Source organism: Lytechinus pictus, chromosome 3 (assembly GCF_037042905.1).
Source record: "Lytechinus pictus isolate F3 Inbred chromosome 3, Lp3.0, whole genome shotgun sequence".
Taxonomy (NCBI): Eukaryota; Metazoa; Echinodermata; class Echinoidea; order Temnopleuroida; family Toxopneustidae; genus Lytechinus; species Lytechinus pictus.
In genome coordinates this window covers 45,174,419-45,190,923 of record NC_087247.1, presented here as the reverse complement: position 1 = coordinate 45,190,923, position 16,505 = coordinate 45,174,419, and the positions used below count along the sequence as shown (strand labels likewise).

The following is a 16,505-nucleotide window of genomic DNA, read 5'->3' as shown; positions in this document are numbered from 1 at the left end:
ATCTCACTACACAGATAGTACGAGTGCCGAGAGTGAGCTCAAATTTCTTTATATTCTGAGCTGAAAACTTGATATTCTAAGCATTTTTGGTACCAATGATTAAGATTTGTATCTAAAAGAAGAATAGATGCGAGCGCGAAGCGCGAGCTGAAAATTTTGATATTTCGATCTGAAAAAATGACAGTTTACTGGACGTTTTTTATAAAGAACAAGCTATATATCCAAGAAAAGATGATTGCAAATTGAAGCAGTTCTTTTGAGGCTTAGAACTGAAAACGGGACATTTACATTCACCAATTTAATCATGAAAAGTATGGGTTTTTGCTACAGAAATGATGCGAGCGCGAAGCGCGAGCTGAAAATTTTTATATTCCAATCTGAAAAGCGGACATTTTGAGCACGATTTTAAATAAAGAACGAGTTGTGTATCTCAATCTCGCTTGCTGAACATTACAATCTTGTTTTTTTTTATGCATATCCGGAATTATTGGGGGGGGGGGGGGCAAAATGATATGTTTGCCCCCCCCAATATTTTCATTGGTGGGGCGATCGCCCCCCCTGCCCCCCCAGGATCGACGCCTCTGGTGGTGGCCTTAACACACACACACGCACAAAAAAAAAAACAGAGGGGCACAGTGTCGCGCGTGTGGCAAAAAGTTGCTTAATAATATAAGTCACAAGCAAGCGAGAAAAAAAATCACCTTTCATAAGAATCTAATTTTGAAACAGATTTTAGTTTTCAAATTAAATTCTAAGTGTGTGAGAGATTTTTCATGATATTCAGCAAATATCATATTTCATTGTTTTCCATTCATTTCGTTTCATTTCGTTGCCCGTTGCCTCCTTTATTTTCTTTCATTTCTTCCGGCATTTCCCCTAGACTGTGGAACCCTGCATGCAAGCGCCGACCCCCCCCCCTGTAAGCCAGTGGCTCAATTAACATAAAGCTTAATGCAGAAAGGGTCCATACAGGGGGGGGGGGGGGGTTATAGAGCTCTTTGAAGGTTACAGATGAAGAGTCCCTACTGCATGGGGTCTGGGGCAGCTACCGTATATAGGGACATATAATGTGTGGGGGGGGGGGGTATCTCTAGCACCATGGCTAAACTATTTTGTATCAAATTTAGTAAGTTTATAGTAGACTTCATGCACAATGTTATATGCCATCCATCTTTCTTCCCGTCGTGTTTTTAAATTCTTTTTTTTTTCTTGTCACTTTTCTTAATGAGCTTTTAGCTCATTTCATTCTACTTTCATATCCCGCTTTTGTTTGCTTTTTTTTGTCATCTTTGAATTTATTTCCATTTCTAACCAATCACGCTATAGTATTGGTAATTCGGAATGATTTGTTCTTTCTCACATGTTCTTCTTTCTTTCGTTTTTCTCACTTTCTTTACGTATTCCATTTTTATGTATTTTCTTATATTTTTTCTTCAATTTTCCCCTTTCCTTCATTTATTTCCCATTCCCATCCCCTTTCTTTCTCCCTTTATTTATATTTTCCCGGTTTTTTATTTTCCCGGTGAAATCTGCCGGTGGGGGGGGGGGGGGGTAGCCTGCCTCCTGTCCCCTCCGCCACTGGATGAAAATTGAGCTATGTATAACCTTAACATAATTGGAGAAAAGTATTTATCCTAATTTGAGACCGATTGTGGAAAAGAACAGAGCACGGTGGATTCCTACAGGAGCAGATCCAGGTTGCAGAAGGGTCCGAAACCTCATTTGCCATTATTTGGATGTAGGTCTATTCCGGGTCTATTTTATCATTAATTAACTATTTATTCATTTATCCATCTATCTTTCTTTCTTTCTTGCTTTCTTTCAATATCTGAATATCGACCGACATACCTATGTATTACCTCCCTCCCTCCAATAAGTTGCAGCAGTGAATATATAATGCATTAAATCAGCTGTTAATCTAATATTTAAGTTCTTGGACTAAAAAAATACTATTAACATTATTTCATGTAATAAAATAACAAGTGGGGATATGACATCATCTTTTTGCTTCATTCCTCTCTTTCACCGAAATAAAACAAACCTTTAAAATGCCATAACTTTGTTATTCCTTGTCCGATTTTGATCAAATTATCAGTGTTTTGTTTGTCTGATTTTCCTTTATCTGTTCAAATCATATTATTATCAGCCTGGAGTCCCCTTTAAAAATACTTAAGCACCATTCTATTATTTTGAGCAGATGATCACCCTTCTCAAGGCAGTGTGCAGTGACTGAGCGCGAAGGCAAGCGTTTTTTTTTCATTGTCCAATTATTCATTCACCTTCACTTTTCCCTCTCTTGTCTTTTTTTCTTCCTTCCCCATTTCCCCTCTCCCACTATTATCCCTATTTTTTAAATTTTGTCATTGGCAAACGGCGGGCTTCCGTGGAGACATGCAGGTCCCAGGCCCCCCCCCCCCCCTGCGGCCGATTATTTTCCGAATTTTCCACTCCCTCATTTTGTTTGTAAATCTACTTTGCTAATTGGGCTAATCTATTATTTTGCAATGGGTAGAAAATAGAAATATATAATTTATTATTTTTTTGTTATTGTCATATATTTCTGGACGAATCTATTTGAATAATTAGTATATTAGAGTTTAATTCACAGTTGATTTTATTGAGACAGGGGTACCCTTTTCGTCGTATTTGAAAGGGAAATATAAACCGTGGCATGATATGCACGAATGAAAAATGTATGCGTCTATTTCCCATTGCTTCAACACGCGTCTATAGCGACGCATATATGCGGGATGCATGCATGCTTACCGTACGGCTGGAAGATCAAGCTGAATCAAATGATAATGTTCTGATTGCAGCTAGCATTAACAGCAGCCAGTTGTAACAGCCGGTAGCTTTTTTTCGGAAGAAACATAGCCGCTACCCCTTTGGATAAATTCATAGCCTTGGAGTATCTGAGCTCATTTCCAAGAGGACCTTGGATTAATATTCATATCTTATTATATTTTTTCGAAGCGAGCTTGATCCAGAAAATCACAGGCACCATGCCCCTTTTTACGAAAAGAGGGCGAAAAGAAAAGGTGTCGGATATTTATGATCTGAAGCACACCATAGGAACGTAAGTATTAAAATCATATTCAAAATAAATGCTAGCCACACATTGACGGTGCGAATGAATGGATATATGCCTGTTATTGTTAGTGGTATAACATATAATTCATCCATGAACTTTGATCCTTGTAAATAATCCAATACAAAATCAGATCATCTAGCCTAGATTCTAGGCCTATATTAAATATAATGTCTGAATTTATTGATAATTTGATGGTAATGATATGGCACCGATGAAAGCACTTGTTGATGTTCATGAGCTGAGCTGAACTGTTGTGTTGATTGTGTGGTGAATTGAGGTGATGTTCAATGGTGATGATGATTAATGGTGGTAGCATGTATCCCGTAGATCTAGTGATATTATTGCCATAGCAACTGATGATATTGGTGATGATGATGCCAATGTTTATGAGGCATTAGGAGTGTGCTAATAATGATGGTGATCAAGATTTTGCAAATCTTGAGAGTGACAGATTGAGGTGTAGGTATACTACTATAGTACTATAGCACAACCAACAATTTGCTGACCCAAACAATGTGATAACTTTTCATCACAAAAAAATACACAAGTTTGACTTTGAGTGCCCCCCCCCCCTTGGAGTGGGGGTGGGGGGTGGGCACTCACATATATTGGTGGTACGGGAACATGCCGCTTTGATTACCCCCTTTTTCAGACCTAATTTTCAGTTCCCTAGATACTCCGAATGCCAAAATTTTGTTCAGAAGCCTCCCTGCCCCACTCACACGACTCCTGTTACGAAATATCTCAGCCCTGCCTAAATTGCCCAGCGTGAGCAAGCACTGCATAAAGCTAGCTAGCTGCACGCAGGGCTTCATATTCCCTCTAGTATATTGCGCTAGCTAGCTAGCGCCCACATGCACAGTGCTAGCGCGCACTGTACCTAGTAATAGTTCAGTACCACGATCCCGTTCCGTAGACCATTTTTCACACCGCCCGGTATATTTTTAGTTCCCAAGACCACATAGTTTACCTGAGTAGTCAGTTCCTTAGACCCCCATTTCAGGGTTTCTTGAGTACGTGCCCCACCCCTGTCCCCCCGGGTTTGACCCAATTTGATCTTCAGGTGAAATCCCACAAAATGAGATATTGATGACGATTAGGCTAAGTCATTTTAAAGTAATATTGAATATCATCTGTTTGTGTGATCCTTTTGAGAAGTACGGTACCGTAGTATGTATTTTGGAGTAAATGATGTTGGTGATTTCAATGTTGATTTGGATGCGATTATGATGCTATTCCTGATGATGATGTTAGTGGGGGGGGGGGGGGTGGGCACTCACAGAGGCAGAGTCCCTGATTGAAACTTTGATCAGCAAGTGTGTCTCCACGCAAAGACTAGCACATAACCTGAGCGAGAGGGCCTTCAGTACACAAGGCATGAGTAGGCTGCACATTCCGACCCTTAACTCGAGTGAAGGGTTTGCACAGCAGACTAGATAGTGGTAGCCGGGGGGGGGGCACACAGTATATAATGCATGGTGGGTATGTGCCGTGGAGGGGACCCCCATTTTTACTCTCAAATTTCCGTTCCAATTAAGGCATAGCATTTTTATCTTATTGAGAAAAAAGACAGAAAGCCACTCTAAAGCATAGCATTTCTTCTTGTCTAGAAAAAAGAAGAAAGAAATCCGTTCCAAAGCTTCGCATATTTGTTGTTACGCCGTTCCGGCCGCATTATTCCGCTACAATGAGCTGCAATTTGGTGAAAAGCGGCATAGAGCGGTGTCTGACCATCGCCTTTTTGCGAGCGCACCTGGCGGGGGTGCCGCTGGGCTAGCTGCATGCACGTATGCCCGTTCCATAGGGATGCATACGCACCCACAAGCAGGCGACCTGTTCCAAGGACCCCCGTTCTCACAAACATTTGTACTTCCGAAGCCCGTTCCGAGGACCCTCCTTTTTACAATAAGCCCGCTCCAAAGCCCCCCCCCCCCCCCCCCCCGGATAGTAGTGGTGGTGATGATGCTTGATATTGTGTAAGCCTATGTACGTTTTTGCAAATTTTTGTTGTGTCATGGTGTAATGTGTTAAGATTTCTTAAACTAGTCAACTAGCAGTGCCATAGTAAAAGCCAAGAAGGGGGGGGGGGAGGTGCAATGGGCAAGTGCCCCTCTTCCCTCCCCACCTTGCACTCTACTGATAAAATTGCCACTTTGTAATTGATCCCACCGTACATTCTATTTGATAATGGTATAAAAATATATGCATGAATAACTGGAAATATTGCTCTTGGTTTTGGAATTATAGTTGTCCCATCACTCATGATAAGGAGTGGACATACCAGCATGATATCCTAGAATGTAGGCCTATAGAACCTATCCTATTACATGCTCATCAAAGGCAGGATCAAAGGGTTGTCTTCAACAACAATAGTTATTTCATGAACGGGGGGGGGGGGGGGGTTCGGGTCACCTGATTTTTTTGAATTTCAACTCTATTTAACTTTACTGGATAAAGCTTGGGTGCAAGACCATCATGCATAGGTGCATTTCAGGATTTCAGGTAGACCTTTCACATGGGCCCCTGCATTAGTACACATGTAATTGTATACATGCCTTGTAAACCTACATGTGTATTTTGTCATGTTGGCACCGTACTGTATCCATTGTTGTTTGCATTCAATTCAACAAGCTAATACAAACATTTTTTTACAGACCACTCTATGATTACTATCTTAAGAACCAATCTTGTTATATTTGCCTACATTCCAACTTAAACTTAAAAGAAAAGCAAATCAAACAAAAACACAGGAAAGAAATCCTGCTAAAATTTCAAACATATATTGACTCGTTTAACTTCATAAAGCAGCTAGACTAGTGAAATAGAGGTCACTGGTGTAATTGGATTCATATCTAGATTACCTGGTACATGAGTTTGAACCTTTTGCCCTGTATTATGCAGGTGTGAGGTCAATTTTAGATGAAAAAAAAAGTGATTTGCAATTTTGTCAATCATTGAAACCAATGAGCACACACTCTTTGGGAATGATGAGTGTGGAATTATGACACAAGAAAAGTAAAAGTATTTGGCAATGGTGTCATATGGTCCTTTTTTTCTTAATGTTGTGGCTGTAAAATGATATGCAACATTGCTTAATACAACATTTATAAGTGGTGGGGACTCTTCCTTCAAGCATTCAAACAATTTCTTCCTACCAGGTACCCATTTACTATACCTGGGTGGAGAGTGGCAAAAGTACTATTGGAGACCTATTGGAAATTATTATGGTTTGAATTATCCACTGAGCCACAACACCTCTCCTCGAAAATCAAAGGTTACCTTCATCTGATAACATTTGGTATTCCACGGTTTCCACCCTTGCAATAATTGCAGACAATATGAAATAAAGCTTGACAACAAGAGTTAGACTTTTTTTTTTAAATTTGTGATGTCACATTTGAGCAGCTGATCCATTTTTGTTTTCTCAATGTACTGAAACCCAGGTCAGCTTAAGGCAATAGTACTAGGTCCTGTGGACAGCTTCTAATTTTCTCTTCATTACTATTGTGACTCATTGATTACTACTTGTTCCATCACCTCTCTTCATGAATTGTTGAACAGTTATAGTTTAAAAACCATGTGTCAGGTATGTACAATGAGTTTTCTCTCACTGACTTAAATCCAACAGCTACTTTTTCAGATTTTTCCTCTTTTTTTTGGATTGATTTTACATTGTCTACATGCTTATAAAATATGACTTGATTTCTGAATTATTCATTTGTTGGTGAGCTAGCTGTTACATTTATGACTAACAAGAGGCACTTAAAAATAATTTTAACAGGCAACTCCATTAAAACGATTAAACCTTTAGCTGTGAAATGTATGCTTGTTCCTGTGAGGTTTATTCGGTCTATAAAGAGTGGACAGTACCTGCCATGCGAAACAAAATAATAATCACGGACAATAAGTGCATTGAATGTGTTCAGTGTGAATAACACCATACATGTATTCCTTCACATGTACATTACAGTGAGCAAAACATTCCATTCCCCATCTGACAAAGGTGATGTTGCTGGCGGCGGCGTTGTACAGGCGATATTCATGCAATTGGCATGTGTGCTGAGCTGACGAGCAATGCATTTCACATCTTGGTCCGATAACAAACACGCAATGAAAGGCAATACACTGTCAGCATCCTGTAACGGTCATGGGTAGAGGATCTGATGGCTTTTACCAGCCCCCTTCCTTGATGATCCAAATGACAGATCTTGTGACCTTAGTATTTAACTCCATTGTTATCACAAGCTGAACAAGCCCATTTTATTTGCGGGTATTTAAGTATCTCACTTTAACAATGTTACTATGGTTATGAGCATGTGGAAATTATGGTTTCATAAACTTGTCCTAAAATGATGTTTTGACATTTTTTAGTTGCATGGCTCTAATATTGAATTGTCTTTGAATAGATGAGGCTCTGAAATTGGCCTACCTGAAATTCAGTGTTCTGAGCAAACAATTTGTTTTACAAAATGACCCATTCTATTTGATTTTTTAAAATTCTTTTCTAACTAGCAATTGGCATCCCTGAATATAAAGAAGTAGATCATCTTCGGCTTTTTATTTTGTGTTTTGAAAAATGTTATTTTTTAACCGCAAAAAATTTGTTTAAATGCGAGTGTTTGAGAGAACTATGGCAAAACGTCATTGTTAAAATGCAGTCTGGATCTATTCACTCTTCCAAGGTTTTATATTTTTCTTGTATTTTGTTTATTTTCATCTATCTAGTATAGTCTTTAGCCAAGGCACTGGTGATGTTTCCCAAAAATGCGCCATAAATGCGTCTGAATACATAGACTAAGATGTGGCGAGGCGCGAGAGTGACTTGATCCAGCGATCATTCCTGTATCCTAGTCTATTTTCAAACCCTGTTAGAACTATTTGACAGACAAACAGCACGCCGGGACTTTCCCAAAGGCTAGTACTGGTAGGTTTCATATAATTATAGTTGACTACGGATCACAACACCGTATTTTGTTGAATTGGAGGCACTATTTTTAAAGTGCGTCTGTTCGATACAATTACCTGAGCAACTAGGTCTTGCTTTTTTTAACTCCTGAAATTCAAGTCAATTGCTTTTGATTTTATTCCATGAAAACAGTGCATATCCACACCGAAAATGTAGACCCCTACTTGATACCAGCTGCTGAATCAACCATTATACATTTATGTTTACCAATGTGGTTTCATACCCATTCTATCATGAAAAATGCCTGTAAATTATAAGAACTTATTCAGGCCTCAAAATACTTGGTCTTAATACTCCCACCAGCGCCATGCTGTGAGCCTAGTCTGCTGTGCAGACCCTTCACTCGAGTTTAGGGTCTGACTGTGAGGCCTATATACTCATGCCTTGTGTACTGAAGGCCCTCTTGCTCAGAATTATGAATGTGCTAGTCTTTGCGTGGAGAGACACTTGTTGATCAAAGTTTCAATCAGGGTCTGTGCATGCAGACTATTGTGAGCCAGTGACAAGACTCTTCCATGTATGTATTCTTCTTGTAGTAGGCTACCATGGATCCTAGCTACTATTATTGTTGAATCCATGTTCAAAACTAAAGATCTCACACTTTACTTTCACACTGAAAAAATCCCTGTGACCCCGGAGATATTCTCTGCAAGAAAACTCTCAGTTTTGAAAAGTTCCTTATCCTACTAACTTCATTTTTTTAAAGGGGATATTAAAAGTAATTTTGCTTTCATACTGATAGAATACCTAGTACGGTATTTTCTGGTTTTGAAATCTAGTTTGAAATCTAGTTTGAATATTCCCAAATCAAGAAGGTACAGTATGACAGCAACTAGAGATGCAGCTTTTCAGATAAAAGTTAAGTAGAAATTCCTGCTTTTCCTTTGTATTTTCTCCCTGAACGAACACCTTTTTTCTATTAATTTTTTTTAAAAACTAAATGACCCATTCGAGCCCTGTAAAAAAAAAAGCTTTTATTACTCTTAAGTCTTATGTGTAATCCCTGAATGTAAAGAAGTAGATCTATTATCCTGAACAGATTGAATCAGGTAGAATACCTTGAAAATAATCATGGTTTTTGTTATCAAACCATCTACATGTACCAAACATTAAAGAGTAAAATTTACTGGCAGAGTTTGTTATATAAAAAGATGAATTAACACAAAAGCAACGGAATAAAAGAAGGAATATACTGTTATCCTCTCCTCCCGATTTTCTGATTTTATTTCATATAACTGGCTAGATGGTTAGGTTTTATATTCCCTACTTGATATTTTGATTTATTATATAAATTTACGAACAAACCACTGTACTTGTATTTGTATACATGTATCTGTCATATTTCTTTATATCCATCATTTTTTATATCTTAATGCTGCATGTATAGCTAGAAAATTTATTAATTGAAATAGAAACCTTTTAAGAGGTGGACATTGGACTTTAAAATGGGTCCTTGTTTGTATCGTCTGGGGCATGTTTCTTCTAAAAAACATGCTTTATTTACATAATAATGTGATCAATCTTTTTCACAACCGCAAAATAACCTGGTTTGTTTGCGAGTGAATACTGTAATTTGTTCGAAAATGGATATTTTACATTGGAGAATGATTGAAGACCAAAGTTTTTTTGCTGGTACTTAGTTGTTCTGGATTTTTTATTTTTATTTTGTAATGTTATCCCCAGGGTGAGCCATTCAAAAAATGTACATGTATTACTATATGTACATGTATTAGTGACCAGAAAATTGGGTAGAATGGCAGTGTATAATAATTCACGTTTACGTTTTCTTCACAAATTTTCTTGCGACCAAAAGTTCCTTGATTAGGGTTTATTTCATAAAGTTTTAATTTGAGTCGGGTTGGTGGTGGGGGTGTAATGTAGGTGTTTATGTTTACTTTGATATATTCCAAATATACAAAAATATTAGTCGATTTCGGATATGTCTTTTCAAATTAAAATGCAATGTAATTCTAAGAAGAACAGTATCATTATCCCGGGGGGGGGGGGGGGCACTTACATTGACGAGTGGATACCATGCGCGACCAAAAAACATGTAAAAAGGATGTTTTTTTAAGATAGGGCATGTTACGTACGTAACGTAATAAGGGTGTCAAAAACACTAAAATAATGAAAAAAGGGTATCTATTTTCGCTAGGAAGGCTACGTGTTTAGGGTCAAATTTGCGAGGGTATAAAAAATTCAGACTATTTTGTTTTATAAAGGATGTACTTTTTGCACCAAGAGACCAAGAGTCAACACTACGTGTTTAGAGTTCGATTTGCATGAGGTATGGGAGGTGGGGCTCTACTAAACCCCATGATGTAGGTAAAGGTAAAACTGACGACCGACGTCCGTGACATAACAATTGAAATATCGCTGTACTTGTTTAGGGGTCCAATTCAGGGAATACTTGCCAATAGTATCGTTTTGTTTCCAATACTTGTTAAGGGTAGGGTTTCACACGCCAATATCTGTTAAGGGGTGCATTTTCAGAATATGGAAAATACGTGTTTAGGGTGCTTTTCGAGACCCCATGGTCGCGCATGGTATCCACTCGTCAATGGAAGTGGCCCCTCCGGGATCATTATGCAATGTTAAACCCACTCATGAGGTGTTGGCGCAGATCATGAAAAAAAACCCTCATACTCTGAGTATGATCTGTCGTCTGCTTCATTGTTTTACCATTGATATGTCAAGTGTTTCATTTTAGAATAAGGATAACACATTTCTTGTGTTATGGGTCAGAGGCTAAAGGCTCCCTTTCTTCTTTAAGACACCGTTCGCACTATGTTCCTAAAACTAGTTTAGTGGAAACTAGTTTAACACGTGTGCAGGCCTGGCGTAGTGAGAATGGTGAAAGCGGTCTTGGAAGCAATCTTCCAAACCAGTTCGGAAAACCAACTCGTGATGTAGTTTTCAAGATTGCTTCACCTCGGTAAACTGGTTTTAGTGCAAGTGAGGACACAACTGTTCTTCGTGAAGTGATCTTCGCACATTTTGAGCGTGCTACTCTACACGACAGGTGTAGAATGCCTACGCTGCGGTTTCGAATTTCGCGCCAAACGTGTCACCCCACTGAGAGAGTTCCAGAGCAACAAGATCACTTTACGTGAAGTGATTTTGAAAACCACTTTCGTGTGATCAAGTGGGAACGCTAGCAAAGCGATCTTCCAAACCGGTTTCCTGAACCGGTTTCCAGTAAACTAGTTTTAGAAAGTGTAATGATAAAGGTGTCCTATAAGTAGGGTATGTACAGTTACACATGTAGGCCTATTTGTAAACATCAACACTGATAGCTTTGTGTGTTTTGAGTGTGTTGCTTTTTAGTAGCTGACCAGGGGGAATTTCATCATCATATATCCTACAAGTTATGACATTTTGTGTCATTGGCTAAAAAGCACAGGTGCCTGACTGTTTCTATGGCTACTGTCAGATAAAACATCTGAGCTCACTTATCCATAAATTGTAAATTTTCTTTAATTTCATAGGCAAGGGGGTGATTCAGAGCAAATGTATTTTGTATTAAACTTCTTTATATATGCATCAGTTGTATGAGAAATGCCTTTTTCTTTCAGTTTGTATTGTTATGGAAAATTATCATGGAGTCGTCAATACTTAACCATTTTTCTAATTATCGCATTGGTTGAAAATTTTTGAATGAACCTAATTTCATACAATAAAATACAAAAGAACAAGTGGGGATATGACATCATGAGCCCATCTTATGAATATTCATAAAGACATGCCTAGAACTGTTTCAGCGGAATAATGCAATTATATAAAATTAAATAACTTCGTTATTTGTGATCCGAATTTGTTCAAATTTTCAGCATTTTGCTCTTTGAATTTTACTCTTATTTATTGAAATATGAATATTTCCTGCCTGGACCATCCCTTTAAACCACATCTATCATTATTACACTGGACTAAAAATAGAACTTGCAGTGGTGTTTATTGATACTTTGAATTGCACGTGCACAGTATTACCAATCTGTCCTGTGGTTTAAAGACACTTTTTATGAGCAATTATTGTTCCTACTGGGTTTCAGCATTTCTTTGTATCCCAGCATAAGGAAGGAAGGAAACCTATTTGCATGAACAGTTAAATAAACAGGTACTAGTAGTACATGTACTCAATAAACTCTTTGACCCCCATCAACCCATCACTGGTCTTGCATGTAGTGACAAATGTAATGGATATATAGCCTACATAAAGTTGTTAATTAAAATACTGTATTTATACCGGTTTGCCTTGCATGGGAAAGATGGTCAGTGGAAATGCAGTACCAATTTAGGCAAACCAATACTTTTTTATATGCTTTTCACACTACTTTTTTTCCTTAACCCCGGGAAATTGGTGGGACTAAGGGGGGGGGGGCTTAGCCCCACCAATTTCCCGGGGTTAAGCTTAGCCGACTTCGTTTTCACGCTACGTTTTAGCAAAGTGGGCTAGCACGGTAAATAGTATGGTACTATCTGGCCCTGCAAAAAAGCAGGGTTAGCCGGCTTATTGTGGTGCTAGCAACACAATTGCGGTGCTAAGAGATGCATTTTAAAACGAAACTGGGCTAAGGAAAAGTGGGGCTAAGCAATAGCCAATCACAGAAGTCGAAATTGCATGTTAATCACTCTCTTTATGGTAACATCATCAATATTCATGAGCTGTGGGATAGTCCGCGGTTAAGGCGTTAACCCCGGCTAAGCAGATAGTATGGGGTTAAGAAAGACAGTGTGAATCCAAAAAAAGATAGTATGGGGTTAAGGATAGTCCGGGGTTAAGGATAGTATGGGGTTAAGGAAATGCAATGTGAAAAGCATATTAGTTTCTAATTACCGAGTGGCTTTACTTTTATGATATCTGATTAATATTTTCAGCCACTTATCATGTTTGAGATGTAGGATTGATAAATCATAAAAGGTTCTATTACTATAATGTAGGTGAAGGGCAGTTATTGTATACCCTGCAAAATGAAGTCTGAATGATGTAGGCCTATTATATTTACATGTAGGAATCAATGTTATGTACCGTCAGACAGTCAGTTGGTCAGTTGCAGCAGCAGTTTGAGATTGAACTACATCCTCAGTTTCTGCTGAATATTCACGAGACTCGACACATACATTGAACCTTACACAACAATAATTCATGGTGTGTGTGTGTGTGTGTGGAGGGGGGGGGGTAGGAGGAGTCTTGTGGATAGAACTATATTTCATCTGTTTTTCCCATGAAGCTATTAAGAGAAGGAGAACCATCTTCCAATTTCTCTCTTAATCCTTTGTTATCGCTTCCTTCGGGCGAAGGAACGATATCTAACATCAATCGGCGAGCCGCCAGGCGAAAGTTAGAGCCCGCTTACATATCGCGATAAGCCCCCTCGTAAAATCTGAGGTCAGAGATTTTTTGAAGGACCATGCGAGGCACCGCCGTAAACGACGTTCTCCCACATAACTTATCTCCGAGCTCAGTTTTTGTTCAAAATTGAAACACGACTTGCAGTTCTTCTGACATCCATATCTCTTCGTACGGATTCCTGATGTACGTCTTTTATGTATGGTTGAACTTCTGAGATGATCCCCTTGGCATACATACCAAATACGTCACAATCTGATTTGACTCAACAAAATTACAAACGGAAGAAGTTGGAGATTGGTCATTTTAGGTATGTCTGTCTTTCTCCCTTATTTAAATCTCCATCTACCCGTTCCTGTTTTAGAAATTATAATAAGGTGAAAGGGTAGACTTTGAGCTCAATTTTAATGCAAAAATCATTTGTGAGGGTACGATGGCCTTGATAATATAACGACGAATCTGCAGGGCATTTCTCTGGCGATTGTCGCATCGTGAAGTACCCTCCGGTGCCCAACGTACTCCTATTTGTGTAAGTTGAAAGTGAGTGTAATGAATGACGGGAGCTCCGAGCTCGCTCAGCTCTGGTCTCTGGATCGTTTTTTTTTTAAATAGCAGGGCCCGCGGAGCGAATAAATTTAATTTACAAATAGTAGAAAAGGAGAACAAATTACAAAAAAAAATTAGTCTACATAATAAAGAACTTAAAAATAACATGTTTGGGACCACGAAGAAGTATACCCAGTTCTGTGTCAGGACAATTCATTTTAAGTTACAAAGTCATTTGGAAAAATTTACAAGCGAAGTTCTACAATTTTTAGAACAAAAAATGATTATTATTTTAAAAATATCATAGAGAACAAAATAAATGATGATTACAACTATTGAATTCATATTTTTAGTTTAATCTAAAAAAAAGGAAGCTTCCAAAATATAAAGTGTCCGGACACCCAACCCCCCCGGACACCCAACCCCCCCCCTCATTTCTAAAACATTCTATTTCTATTCTAAATATATTTAGAAACACCAAATATCATTATGATTTTTGTCAGATTATATGATTTTTTTGTTTGTTTTAAGATTGTACTTTTTTCTTTCTTTCTTTCATATCCTTTTTTCTTCATCATTCTATCCTTCCTCTTGCCCACTTTTTTATTCCATCTATCTTTATTCCCTATCTTTCTTTCCTGATCTTCTCTCTCTGTTCATTTTTTCTTCTTTGTCTTACTCTCCTTCCTTTTTTAAATTTCCTTTTCTACCTTCATTTTTTTCTTTCCTTAAACTTTTCTTTGCTTCCTTCTCCCTTTTCTTTTTGTTCTTTCTCTCCTTCCATTATTTTCTCTTTTTTATTCTCTCCTCCCTTTATTTTTTCCTCCCTCTCTTTCCTCCTTTCTTTCATTCTTTATTTTATTTTTTCTTTCTACTTTGTATCCTTTTTTCGTTCTTTCCCTCCCTCCCTTCCTGTTTTTCTTCTTTTTTTATTTCTTTCTTTCAAATAATGAAGGAAACATTTTTCTTTTATTAGTTCTTTCTATCCTCCTCCTTTTTTCTTGCTTCTTTTTTTAATTTTCTCTCCCTTGTGTTTTCTTTCACACATCTTCCCTTCCTTCTTTTCTTTTTCTTTCCTTCTTAATTCATTTCAAAGAATGACGGAAACGTTTTTTTTTCTTTTATTCTATCTTTCATCATTTTATTCTAGCATTCCTTTTTTCCCTTCATTTTCCCCTTCATTTTTTTCTTTCTTTCCGTTCTCAATTCAACTCTTTTCTTTCGCCTTTTCATTCCCTCCTTCATTCTTTCGTTCACCCCCCTTCCAATTCTGTACATTTTTCCCAAGTCGAACACCGTGTAGCCTCCTTTGTTGATCTTTTTTTTAAAGACCTGGCTCGGTCGATCCGCTCATGCAGCGTACTTTGTCGATTGTGGCCGTATTTCTATTTGTGAAATCTGGTCACCTTGTATTCAGCTGGTTCCAAAACCAGATTTTCGTCTTCGAAATCGTGAGCCACCATGTTTGCATAAAATTCGTGAAGCCGATGTGAAATGCATTATGGGTGAAAACGCTAATGCGCAACATATGAATTTGTTACCCCCTATTTTGTTCACCTAATATGAAGGTTTTATTCAGCTTGGGTCGGCTGTATTTGGCAGTTACTGATACGCGTACCGCCTTGACCGAACTGTGCGAAGTCTGTGTGGTCTGTGTGGTAGAGATAGGCCGGGCCGTAAACACTACTTCTTGGGGGTGCATAAATTGCCCTAATTAAGTTTATTAATTGTGACAAAATAGAATCACTGTAATTTGTTTATGATATTGACTGTGGTACGACATAAGGATAACGGAGCAGCTTCTGTTTATGTTAAGATATAGACATATAAGGAAATGTTTTCTTCTGACCAAAAAGTGAGGATAATTTTCTCTGATTCTGTACTCCTTCCCTCGATGTACTCCCGAGTTCAGGTTCAGTTGTCTTAGCGACGCATTGTTTACTACTGCGCGCATTGTGTGTGTACGTGATTATTGCATAGAAAGGTATTCGGCGTATTGTGTGGTATATACAACGTTCATGCGCTGCACGTATACGTATATGCACCGGTATGCACACATTATTCATCCCTGGATTTGGCTTCTTAAAATGAGACAAGCATGATTTAACGTGAAAATTGACGGAGCTAAATATTAATCAATCAATATGAATTTTATATGTATGAAAAGCTTACATGTTACATATCCCTGTCTGGGAACGAGGATTTCCAAATCTAACGCAAAACGCGCTGCTGCCAGGTTGAACATCGTATACCAAAATCCAATCGAGCACAGTGCGACCAATTAATGGATATTGTGCATGATAAGAACAAAAAAATTAATTGCATTGTAAAGTTTAACCTAGAAGTGACGAATGTTTTTTTTTTCAAGAATGGGCATGATTTTACATGAAATGAAAAGGAAATGTTCTCTTCTTCTTCTTATATCTAGGACGAGGATATTGTACCCCCTTTCAATTTTTGATAGGAGAGGAAAGAGTATAAAGAGTTGATAGGCATACTAAAATAGACAATCGTGCGCAGTGCGACTAATCAATTAACGTAGATTATGCGTGATA

General features: G+C 38.1%; 1 protein-coding gene across 1 annotated transcript in view; it reads left to right on the top strand.

The window, feature by feature from the left end:
* Positions 1 to 2,721: 2,721 nt before the first annotated feature.
* LOC135153752 (calcium/calmodulin-dependent protein kinase type 1-like) overlaps positions 2,722 to 16,505 on the top strand; it is a 61,954-nt gene continuing 48,170 nt past the window's right edge. Inside the window, exon 1 of the mRNA XM_064097885.1 lies at positions 2,722 to 3,076. Coding sequence (XP_063953955.1) covers positions 3,003 to 3,076 — 74 coding nt within the window. The 5' untranslated portion in view covers positions 2,722 to 3,002. The remainder of the gene's footprint in view (positions 3,077 to 16,505) is intronic.